At 39.8% G+C, this 13083-nt stretch overlaps 1 protein-coding gene across 11 annotated transcripts in view; it reads left to right on the plus strand.

The window, feature by feature from the left end:
* The window catches only part of dock3 (dedicator of cytokinesis 3), a 1878236-nt gene that overhangs the window by 1307646 nt on the left and 557507 nt on the right, over positions 1-13083 (plus strand). For all 11 annotated transcript variants that reach the window (XM_070895785.1, XM_070895788.1, XM_070895786.1 and 8 more), the window contains one exon: positions 12171-12295. In XM_070895785.1, coding sequence (XP_070751886.1) covers positions 12171-12295 — 125 coding nt within the window. The remainder of the gene's footprint in view (positions 1-12170; positions 12296-13083) is intronic.

Below are 13083 nucleotides of genomic sequence, written 5' to 3' on the forward strand. Positions count from 1 at the left end.
CTATTGTTTTGTAGTGAAATGCAGCAGCCCATTTGCGCATTGTGAGATCCCACAAACAGCAAATGAGATGAATGACTGGGCAGAAGATTCTCTATCCACAGTGGTGAATACAGTCTTAGCAACTAGAAAATCTTTCACTATGATCACACATAATGTCAAATGGATAAGATGTTTTGTACGGTGCAAGAACAATTAGTGTACAGCTTGGGTTTACAATAATCGCAATCCTTAACTACAATAATTGCTCCAATGGCGATCCAAATTCCATCAGAGTTCATCTGCTGAGAATTTTGGTTTGCTATTTACCTGAGAATGGGAAATTTGTGGAGAGCTCGCTGTAAGATTGAGATTTATGAAAAAGGTTTGGAAAATCATAATTTTTGTCTGACCATCATGAGCAATTTGGGATGTTAATCTTGTTCGTCATCAAATAATGTAATCTCTTTTTCAATGCATGTCATCTTATGATCTTAGATTTCTTACTGCTAAAACAGTCTTGGTTTGAATTCCAGTGTTTTGAGTTAATGAATTTCAAGCCCTAATAGCAGATCCACTCACTATTTGGTACTCAGATCAGACTAACTTTAATTGTCATCCAAGATTAATCTGAGATTGTTTGAGTTTCATTACTTTTTCTCAAAATATTCTTTCTGTTACTCAATTGAGGTGAAATTGAGATTTATCTATGTAAATATTACGAGAGTACGACTATATTATATCCATCAGTCTGAATAAACTTAGACAATTATTTGCTTAGTCTGACAACAAAACCTTTGGTATGATCATTATTAAGCAATGTAATGTTGTTAAGAATATTATGTCTATTTCTTGACAGCATTACTTTTTCACTTCTTCTTTCTCTGATATCTATTCTCGTTCTACCATTCTTCGGCACACGGTCTGGGCCGGATCAGTGCGCCTTCCTCAATATTAACTATACCCCCCAATTTGGTATCTTCAGTAAAAAATGTTATTGTACTTCCAATTCCCAAGTCCAAATTATTTATGCAAATTGTGAGCAACAGCGGTCCATGGACCAATCCTTGTGGAATACCAGTCTCCCACCTTTTTCCAGTCTGAGTAGCTACCCTTAACCCCTACTCTCTGTTTTCTGTTCTGTAGTCAACTTCCTATCTATTCTTCTATTTGTTCCCTGGCTCCATATACTCTGACCTTAGTCATCAATCTACAATGCAGTACCTTTTGAAAATCCAAATATATTGCATCTACTACATTATCCTTGTCTACCCTTTCTGTTACTACTGCAAAGAATTCAATAATGTTGGTCAAGCCTGACCTCCCCTTTTGAAATCCATGCTGTCTATTCTTTATTATATTTTTGTCAATTAAGAGTTTGGCTGATTGGCACCAATCTAATCATCTGTGATAATTCCAGTGCTAAGGAGTATTTCATGCTTTGCATGGTATCAGTGTAAGCAACATGCTATATAACATTGCTGTTCAATATGACTGGAGATCCTCTGCCCTTCCCAGGATTGAAAGCGTCTCTATGTGAAACTGAGAACTATTATTACCTCACCAGTGGCATAGCTCATGGGTAGTCTAAGACCTGGAGTGTGGTTTCTGATTTACCATGATCATTGCAGCATGGATCACTAAACCAGCACACTTCTTGAAGAATAATTCACATGACTGATAGATACTGGCTTCAGGTACAATAACTAGTTACCTACCACTTTCTAAAACGTGATAACAGGACAAGTAACTTGTTCTTTCCATGATAAACCATTTATTTAAATTTATTTACATTATAAAAGATTTTTTATTTTTCACTATTTCCTATGATGGATTGGAAGTATTTTCTTTTAAGATACATATGCTGCATCTATTTGTTCTTCCTTCCTCCCTCCTCAAAACCATCTTTAGTCTATTTACATGACAGTGAAAGAGATGTTTTTCTTCCCTTTACTTTCACGCAGTGGATTTGTAGTTCTTGTTGATGCTGTCAGTGCAGCAACAATACAAGGAAAGTTTTTCCCATCGTCAATCTCTAATGGGCCAGCTGATCATTGAACAGTGTTCAAGCTCAGTATCAACGCATCTCATAAATATCCCACTCTGGTCTTGCTGCAAGCAGCACTCCCCTCGGCATCACAAAAAAACCTTCTTCCTCAGCATTACTGTTAACTCAAAATTAAAAATGTATGTCTTAAGCTGCATAGAAAGCTCAAAAAATTAGATCTTATTTTTTTCTGCTACTTGTACCTTGCAGTTGATCATACATTTTCTATTAAATCACATTAAACTCTCTGTATTGTCCCACAGGTGCAGGATGAAAGATATTGTAATGTATTTGCTTCATGGATTCTTTGCTTAAGAAATCATAGCAACACAATGCTAATAAGAACTAGTTGGTTTAGTAACAAAAATTTAACAATCACACTACACGTTACCAGCTCATCCACCAGGCTCACAACTGCATACCTCATCGTGGATGACCTAGACCCAACAGACTGGGGTTTTATTGAGTCTTGTGAACATCATGTGACTGGCTACACCACTCACAATGCATCAGCTCCACAAACCTGTGAGCATACACACAGGTGCATACATTACAGGTATAACTGCCAATGTGCATCTCTGTTTGGTTTTGTTTGTGTATCTCTCTGACACACACACACACACTATTGTCATGTGATGTAGGTTGTCCTGGTGTACTATAGATTTTGCAGTTCTACTGGAGCAGCGAGAAAGTAACTCATGTGGTGTGCCTCTTACCCCCACCCCCCCTTCCCCTCTCTCTCGCGCTCATTCTCACTCACACTCAGTTCATCATAAAGACAGTAATATAAGTGCCCAGGTTCAGATCAACGTCTTAACTCCACTCCCAGGCTCAGATAGATCTATATGTGGGAAACTTCTTGCAACTATTTCTAACAATTAACTAATTTTATGGGTAAATTTAATGATTAGTTTTAGAATTGTATAATTTTTGGTGTCTTTGTTATAAAAGTTGGTCCTAGCAGTATATTCTCACTCGAATGAAGAAAACAAGTTTCTGGAGAAACGATTGGAGTAGTCGGTTTTATGGAACATGCTGATTTGTGAATGGGAGCTTTGAGAAAGAAATTAACCAATGTGATTGCTAGATTCAGACCTTCTAATGATGTAGATTAGGGAAAGCCTCCATGTATGTACTTTGGTAGCTAACAGCAGGACAGTGAAGATGGAGCGCTTCAACATTTCCTGATCATTATAGTATTTGATATGGTTTCATTTTTATTTTTCTGTCTTAGTCTCAAACCGTTTGTCTTATCTTTTTGATGCAACAATGTTTGAACTTTCATACAGTTTCTATTTGCTAAAATGTGTGTCCCAGTGTTCAGCTGTCAGTGTTGTCCTGTTGACTAATGTCCTGATCCCTCTGTGTTACCCCTTCCCTTCCTTCTTTTTCTCTGCTGCAGAGATGAAGATAGTAGGGTGTAAGTCCCCAATGCCTGTTTGTTTGCAGTGTTCACTGCTTGCTTTCTTCATAAATATACATTGCGTTTCAGGGGCATGCATGCAGTAAGACTCGTATCAAGGCTACTCCACTTGCCTCAGTAAACCATTTTACTACCCTAAGGCTGGACTACGTTGGCTGCATTATATTTATTTCAAAAAGGAATGTCACCATACATGCTCTAAAAGCACAGCTTCCTTGCACCATCATAAATTAATGTTATACCAAACAAGATGCTATTCTTTATATGGGGTGAAGAGAGCTATTGATTTAACATTGAAGGATATCTGCAGAATTTTCCAGTTCTTGGAAACAGGGACTTAGACTAAGCATGAGAAAAGTCAGTGCTGCAGGAGAAATGCACTCACTTCAGGAACTTGGACAGGCATCCACCTTCAAAAGCCATTGTCATTGCTAAAAAAGCATTTAATGCTGCATCTCAATATAGAACTGTTTCCAGACTCCCTACAATATAGCCTTAGGCTACTGTTATATGGAATCTACCCTGTTTATCATGTGAGCTGGATTCCACAGGCCCAGAGCAATAACCATCCAGTTATTTGAAAGTCATGGTCCAGGAGTTAATTTTCTAGCAGCCAGATCTCCAACGGTGGGGAGGTTTGTACAGACACAAAAGTGGGCAGCCTGCATCGAGAGAGGTAATATTCATATTGTTACCTTAACACTGCTGGCCCCAGAAGCACTGGTGAAAACCACACTTATTGTACCTGCATGCTAACTTTTTGTGTTTCATATACGAGGATTCCCAGATCCCTCTGTTTGCAGAATTCTGTTGTCTCTCTCCATTTAAATAATATTTTGCTTTTCTATTTTTCCTACCAAAGTGGATAACCTCACATTTTCCCACATTATACTCTATGTCAAATTTGTGTTTACTCACTTAAGCCATCTATATCCTTTTACAGACTCTTTGTGCCCTCCTCACAATTTACTTTCCACCTATCTTTGTATCGTCAGAAAATTTGGCTACAATACACTCGGTCCCGTCAACTAAATTATTAATATAGATTGTAAATAGTTGATGCCCCAGCACTGATCCCTGAGCATTCCACTAGTTACAGTTTGCTAATCTGATAATGACCCATTTATCGTGACTCTGTTTTCTGTTAGTTACGCAATCCTCTATCCATGCTAATAAATTCACCCAACAACATGAGTTCTTATCTTGTGTAGTAACCTTTTATGTGGCACCTCATTGAATGCCTTTTGATAATCCAAATACACTACATCTATTGGTTCTCCTTTATCCACCCTGCTGTTACATCCTCAAAGAACTCTAATAAATTTGTCAAACACAATTTCTCTTTCATAAAACCATGCTGATGCTGCTTAATTGTATTATGATTTTCTAAATGTCCTGCTACTACTTTCTTAGTAATGAATTCAAATATTTTCCCAATGACAGATGTTAGGCTAACTGGCTTATAGTTTCCTGCTTTCTGTTTCCCTCCTTTCTTGAATAGAGGTGTTATATTTGTGGTTTTCTAGTCCGCTGGGACCTTACTAGAATCCAGGGAATTATAGTAGACTACAACCAATGCATCAAGTATTTCTGCAGCCACTTCTTTTAAGACCTGAGTATGCAGGCCATCAGGTCCAGGGGACTTGTCCACCTTTAGCCCCATTAGTTCGCCGAGTACTTTATCTCTACTGATAATGATTGTTTTAATTTCCTCCCTTTTGTCCCCTGATTTTCTATTATTTTTGGGATGCTTTTAGTGTCCTCTACCGTGAAGACCGATACAAAATATTTGTTCAGTGTCTCTGCCATTTCCTTGTTTCCCATTATTAATTTCCCAGAATCATCCTCTGAGGGACCAACGTTTATTTTAGCTCTCTTCCTTTTTGTAGAAGCTCTTACTGCCTGTTTTTATATTTCTTGCTAGTTTACTTTCATAATCTATTTTCTCCCTCTTTATTAGTTTTTCAGTCATCCTTTGCTGATTTCTAAAATGTTCCCAATCTTCTAACCTACCACTAATCTTCGCAACATTGTATGCCTTTTCTTTCAATTTGATACCATTCTTAACTTCCTTAGTTAGCCGCAGATGGTTCATCCTTCTTGTAGTCTTTTTTTCTCAGTGGAATATATCTTTGTTTATAATTATGAAATATCTCCTTAAATGTCTGCCACTGCTTATCTACCATCTTACCTTTTAATCTATTTTCCCAGTGCATTTTAGCCAACTTTGTCTTCATACCTTAGTAATTGCCTTTATTTAGGTTTATACACTAGTTTCAGACCCATGTTTCTCACCCTTAAACTGAATGTGAAATTCTATCATATTATGATCACTCTTCCCTAGAGGATCCTTTACTATGAAATCATTAATTAATCCTGTCTCATTACACATTACCAGATCTAAAATAACGTATTCCCTGGTTGGTTCCACAACATATTGTTCCAAGAAACTGTCCCTAATGCACTCAATGAATTCATCCTCAAAGCTACCTTTGCCAATTTAATTTATCCAATCCATATGAAGATTAAAGTCACCCACGATTATTGCAGTACCCCTCTTACAAGCCCCCATTATTTCTTGATTTATACTTTGTCCTACAGTGTAGCTATTATTAGGAGGGCCTATAGATTACTCGCACCAGTAACTTCTTTACCTTGCTATTTCTTATCTCCACCCAAACTGATTCTACATCTTGATCTTCTGAGCCAAGATCATTTCTCACTACTGCACTGATCTCATCCTTTATTAACAGAGCTACCCCACCTCCTTTTCCTTTCTGCCTATTCTTCCAAAGTGTCAAGTACCCCTGAATATTCAGTTCCCAGCCTTGGTCACCTTGCAACCACATCTTTGTAATGGCTATCAGATCATACCCATTTATTTCTATTTGTGCCATCAATTCATCTATCCTGTTACAAATGCTGCCTGCATTCAGATAAAGAGCCTTTAAATTTGTCTTTTCACCATTATTCCCTACTTTAACCCTATTTGCAGGTGCACTCTTATGTTTGTGCGCTCTGTCCCTTCCTGTCACACTCTGGTTATCATTATCCATATTGCTACCCTGCACCATTGCCTTGTCCTTTCTCTTTAACTTTTTAAATTTCCCCTCACCTGAACCCTCCCCCATCATGGCTACCTTAAAATAATGCTATCAAAAGTTAGATCATGGCTACCTTAAAGTAATGCTATCAAAAGTTAGGGCTGCCTTTGACAGCAGCATCGTAAGGTAACTGCTGTGCAAGAGAAATTGTATTCACTAGTTATTGTGCACAGAAGATAATCAAATGTAATAAGGTTATAATGATTAGCTCTTCACTACCCCATGCAGTGTTTAAGAACATAAGAATTAGGAGCAGGAGTAGGCCATACGATCCCTCGAGTCTGCTCCGCCATTCAGTAAGATTATGGCTGATCATCGACCTCAACTCCACTTTCCTGCCTGATCTCTATATCCCTTGATTCCCGTAGAGTCCAAAAATCTATCTATCTCAGTCTTGAATATACTCAAAACTCAGCATCCACAGCCCTCTGGGGCAGAGAATTCCAAAGATTCACAACTCTCTGAGTGAAGAAATTCCTCCTCAGGCTTACTACTATTCTTCACAACTTTATAAGCGTCTTCTTTCAATCTAATGCTATCCTTAACTTTTTAGTTAGCCACGGATGGATCACTTTTCTCTTGGAGTTTTTATTTCTCAATGGATGTGTTTCTCTGCTATTCTCTTGTGGTCAGTGGCCCCAGTCAGTTTTATTGTTCTGTTCGTCACTCTGGAACAATAGTCTCATACTGTCCTATTCTTCATTGCAGAACAATGTTCTCACACAATAGGCATTTTACCACGTTAAAGGTGCTTTTTAAATTAAAATTGTTGTTCCGTCTTCATTGCGGAACAATCATCTCACACGATGTTACTGTGTTTTTCCTCCCTGCAAACAACAGTGACTCACAATGTCCCTGTGCTATTCCTCACTGCAAACAGTGACTCACAATGTTACTGTGCTATGCCTCACTGCAAACAACAGTAACTCTCAATATTCCCGTGCTATTCTTCACTGTAAACAGTGACTCACAATGTTACTGTGCTATTCCTCACTGCAAACAGTGACCCACAATGTTACTGTGCTATTCCTCACTGCAAACAGTGACCCACAATGTTACTGTGCTATTCCTCACTGCAAACAGTGACTCACAATGTTACTGAGCCTTTCCTCACTGCAAACAGTGACTCACAATGTTACTGTGCTATTCCTCACTGCAAACAGTGACTCACAATGTTCCTGTACTATTCCTCACTGCAAACAACAGTGACTCACAATGTTCCTGTACTATTCCTCACTGCAAACAGTGATTCACAATGTTCCTGTACCATTCCTCACTTCAAACAGTGACTCACAATGTTCCTGTGCTATTCCTCACTGCAAACAGCAGCAGCTTCACAGTGGGCTGTAATTTGTGACCCCTTCATGTGCCTATAGGGGCTGCACAAGGCCTGTTTTTACCAGCGTAAGCATTGTAAAAATCATAAAAATAAAATGTAATCAATCATTTATAAATTAAAAACCCTTTGCAATAAGGTAAGTTTATTTGTAGCCTCTTTAAAACATGTACATTTATTTTTCAAAAAATTACATTTTTATTTTAAATATTTAATTAAATGCCACTTTAATTTTAAATATGTAATGGTTTTTAAAAATGTATTTGAAGTGCAGGTGTATTTTGCGGGGTATTCCCATTCATAGCGTTTCCGTACATCACCAGAGATTCCCTTCTTTCATTCGTTGGGCTGGTCCATGTGATCCCAGGGGCGTCCCTGAGATACGTGAGCCTCTACCCGCTGGTACCCAGAGAGGCCCAGGACTGCGAATCTCCGTACCTCACAGACCACCAGGTACGCGGGCATTTCATTTACGGAATAGAAGTCATAAAATATTTTAATAAAGCCTCCATGAAAAATTTGCTAATTTTGCTCTTGGAACAGCCACAGGACATTCAAATTATTTAATGAATGGTTTAAAGTGTTCAGATAAAATTCTTATGATCTTAGTTTACCCCAAAAGAAAATAAATTTTAAAACAGAAGCTGCCAGCATTTGCTGGGAGTATTGTACTTTCTGTGCTATAAAATTATAGCATCCCTGAAGCATCACCACCATTATTTCATTTTTAATTTGTGGACACACTCCACTGCCTCATTTCCTGCACTATTCATTACACCAATTAGGAAAGGTACAAGAGTGGATTGGGCATAATCAAGAATTTGAGATACTTTACACTAAGTACTGTTTCAGATTTCTTCTTGCAAATACTTGAGGACTAAATGTCACCATTCATTTTACTGCTCCTGTGAGATAATTTTGTTTCCAACATACAGAGACAAAAGTACAGAAGACGCTCATTGAAATGACTCAAACACTGCTGTGTGCTGCTGAATATAAAAGTTTCCCTTGCTTCAACACACAAAGTGATGCACTGTGTCAGTTTTGACGCACATTAGCAAAATTCTCCCTGACATCTAAATAGAAGTAGAAAGGTTACCATGTAATTCATGTTTATTAACTTTATATACAGTAACAACATTTGCATTTCAAGTCACCATATGTTATTATTCATAAAACGGGTGGGTGAGTGGGGGAATTCGAGTGATTATGCATGCCAAGTTTTCTGAACAGTACTATATTGTGGACAAATTCAGCTTCATAATATTTGAATTTTGAGGTGTTTTATATTACTGAGTAATACAATTGTTGCTCCTTACTGCCGTCTACTTTGGGTGGGATGACATCTCCACAGCCAGCCTGGACTCTATAACTGTGCATTGTTGAGGCTTCCCTGATGGTTCAGTGAGTTTATCGAACCACAAGGCTCCCAGCTTCAATCCTTGGTCTGTCCTCATTTAGCTGATCTCACCTGGGTTGCAACACTTGGCTATAACTTTCTCTGGGCTAGGATGGAGAAAATTGGCCAAGATTCCTTCACCATCCGGTGACTCCCAGTGGCAGTGTATGTGGGTCAACTTGTTGCATTGTCTGTTTTAACAATTGCACAGTCGATAGTGACCTGGCTTTGGAGCTGTAAAAGAGAATGCGGTGAGGCATGGAAATGTGTGTTTGATTTTAACCATATTACTAGAGGTGCCCTCCTCCTCATTATTTCCAAGCCAAGTAGAGGACCCGGAGCAGAACCTGGTTGAAATCTACAGGTCAGTATTCCCCACAGAATCTTGCCCGTCCACCATCACCTCCTGCATTCTGCTACCAGACCAATTTTCAATCCATTTGGTTTAACTCCTTATGCTTATTGAGGAGCATGGTGTGTGCATTGCTGGCCTGTATAAGCAAGATCAGACCTCTGGAGGCCGGGAGCAAAACCACCTCATTCCACCTGGCTAATATTAAATTGCTGCCTCCTTTTGCGATAATATAGTTGCGATTTTGTACTCCATTTACTGTCCAGGATTGTCTCACTTGGAAACAACGCTGTGAAGTAAACAAGCTGATCACCCAGCTGTCAGAGGCACCAGAGCTGTCCTTGGAAGTGAGTTCCTTGGGGTCCCTCTGCGCTGGGACCATTATCTCAATTCTGGCCATGGGCAGATTGACCTCACTGCTTCACCTGGTCAGCCCGCCTATGAAAAATACAGGCCAGATTGGCAAAGTTACATTCAGAACTTCTGAGAAACAGCATATTTGTAGTGTTATTAGAGAAGATTTGACAAGAAAAGAAATTGGCTAAATTGCAGAAACTATTGTGGTATTAATTACACTGACTGTGGGCCCCTGATTCTTGCTTCCTTTCATCCTGTTGTGTAAGCAATTTAAAGCAGCATTCAGATATTTCCTCCATCTTATAATATCTGTTCAGTTTTGTACCCCATTTGTAGGCCAGAATTGAGAATCTGGAGACTGCAATCATGTAAATTTTACCAGTGCAAAATTAAAACAAAGACATTTTTATCTTGGATATGTGGTCTCCAGGCTCAATTTGAGCTCCGTTGTTTGTTGGTTCCACTACTCTTTAAAAAAAAATCTTACCAATGAAAGATAAGTGGAGACCAAGGCCAGCTCAGGGGACCTAAAACATGCGCTTCTCCATTTCCTTGGGTACCTAGGGGTTCCCAACTTCATACAAGAAAGGTCTGAAGACAGTTGGAAGACTGGCATCATCGGACTACCTCAAATGAAGAGTACCTGAACTTTAAACTTGATATGATTGTACCCCGGAAGATAATTTTTTTTGCTTATTGCTTTAAATTGAATAAAAACAATTGCAGGTCACTAAGAGTCAAAGAAGTGACATTGACTTCTGAAAAGCCAAAGTGTGAACTGTGTAACATCAAGTAGCCAGGGATATTTTTCCATGTAGACCCGTGTGGAGTGTAAACACCAGCACAGACTAGTTGAGCTGAATGGCCTGTTTCTGTGCACTATATTCGATGTAATGTGTTTAACTGACCTAATGATCACTAGCCAGGGTCAAAATTACATGTGGCCACATACGTATTACCTATTATAAACCATTTATATAGCGAGGCGAGCTGCCTATCATTTAGCACAAACTGTTAGCTTCAGGATATACAGTGACTGGGCACCTAACAGGACCCGTTTGCCTGAAACTATAAGAATTGTCTTGGGATTCTGAAATGGTGTATGCTGGCTTGTAGGTATTGTAGATCTGCTTCCAATGGAGTAATGTGACAGTGTGTTAGGGTAGTTGCTACTCCAACTCCCTTATCTACATTATGAGGTGAAGTTTAGAGCACCAACCGCACGCTGAAGGAGTTGCAGCTGCAGTCATTTAGATGTCACAATCGGAACTTCAGCGTAAGACTTTCATTCAGAAACACTAAGCGTTCCGAACAAAATGGTAAGACAAAGCATTCAGAACTGTCAGCGGCTCCCAGTTTATGTCCACAAGGAGAAATGACCTCTTAAATATAGGCCTCCATATTACGAAAGACACTAGCACCATCTTATTGATAATACAGTGAAGGGGCTGTAATACAAGTGCAGTGTAAAATGAACATATACTTAAAAGGAGCAGCGTTGCTGTACTTGGGAGTTTTCAGGCAGGCTCAGTATTTGGCTCAGCCTGCTCTAAACATTACACCTGTCAACCACCCCAGCAACTTCATACGGCAAACAGCGTTACATGAGTTGGCCTTTGCAACTTTTGCAATGAAAGTTCTGCAATCTTGTCTCAATTTTTAGTCAAACATGTAACAAAGAATAATGTTCGATGGAGTCAGCAATGTAATAGCATCAGTGCATCACCAATCATATCATTTCATGCTCTCCTGTGCACACTGTTGGCAGAGTATCTTGCAAGACACTTTGCCAAGGTAAGATAAGTGGAACAAATTAACAGATTGAAAGAAAAGCTGCAACTGCTGGAGATCTAAAATTAAAAGCAGAAAATGCTGGAGATACACAGCAGTTCAGTCAGTATCTGAATAAGAAGGTAGGTTCATATTTTAGGTGGGGCCTTTTGGGGGAAATGTAGGAATGATACATAACTCACTGACTATGTGCTTGCGATCAGTCCACCCCGACCCTGCACTACACTTTGTTTGGATTAACCCCACCACTGCGGTTTGAGTGTACAATATCTGCATTCACCCATCAACACTGACCATTTGCTGAGTGTCGGCTTCATCCTTACGTTATTCCTGTTCAATTTTATTAACGAGACTTGTTTGGACATGTTATGTAAATATCATGCAGGTGACATCAGGAACGATCTGTATCTGACGTTGGAACGAGGGGATTTTGAGAGAGGTGGAAAGAGTGTACAGAAGAACATTGAAATAACAGTGTACGTCCTCTATGCAGATGGAGAAATACTGAAGGTAATACCTTTTTTTATTAAGCTTGCTGAGAAATTCTCCTTATTACTGATTTGGAAAAAAGCACATACCAAAAGATCTCTGTTTGGATCCTCAATCTGTGCTGAGTTCGATGATCTCAGCCAGAGTGGCAGTGTTGAGGGGTGCTAATATTAGTCTCTATGCCTCTGAGCTAGGAAAGAGAATGCTGCCCAGGATTCCCACTGCTGGCCACTACCAGTGGTTGGTCCCTGCTGGAAAGTACATTGTGTAGATATTGGGTGAGAACAGGATTGGGCTCAGCTTTTCTCTTCAGTATGGTGTGTGACTTGGAGGAGAACTTGGAGCACCTGCACCTGCTGCCCTTGTCCTTCTAGGTGGTAGAGGTCGTGGGTTTGGGAGGTGCTGCCGAAGGAACCTTGGCGAGTTGCTGCAGTGCATCTTGTAGATGGTACACACTGCAGCCACGGTGTGCCGGTGGTGGAGGAGTGAATGTTTAAGGTTGTGGATAGGGTGCTAATCAAATGGGGTGCTTTGTCCTGGATGGTGCTGAGCTTCTTGAGTGTTGTTGGAGCTGCACTCATCCAGGCAACTGGAGAGTATTCCATCACACTCCTGACTTGTGCCTTGTAGATGGTTGTGAGGCTTTAGGGAGACAGAAGCATTGTTCCCTCTAAGGTGCGCAGCTGCGCGGCGCGCACTAATTCCTGAGCTCCCACGCACTTCAGTTGAAATGCCGTGCAGAGAACTGGACAGCAGTTGGACCGGGGGAGGGGAGGGGCCCAATACCTACAATGGCCCCGGGAATCCAG

Source organism: Pristiophorus japonicus, chromosome 12 (assembly GCF_044704955.1).
Source record: "Pristiophorus japonicus isolate sPriJap1 chromosome 12, sPriJap1.hap1, whole genome shotgun sequence".
Taxonomy (NCBI): domain Eukaryota; kingdom Metazoa; phylum Chordata; class Chondrichthyes; family Pristiophoridae; genus Pristiophorus; species Pristiophorus japonicus.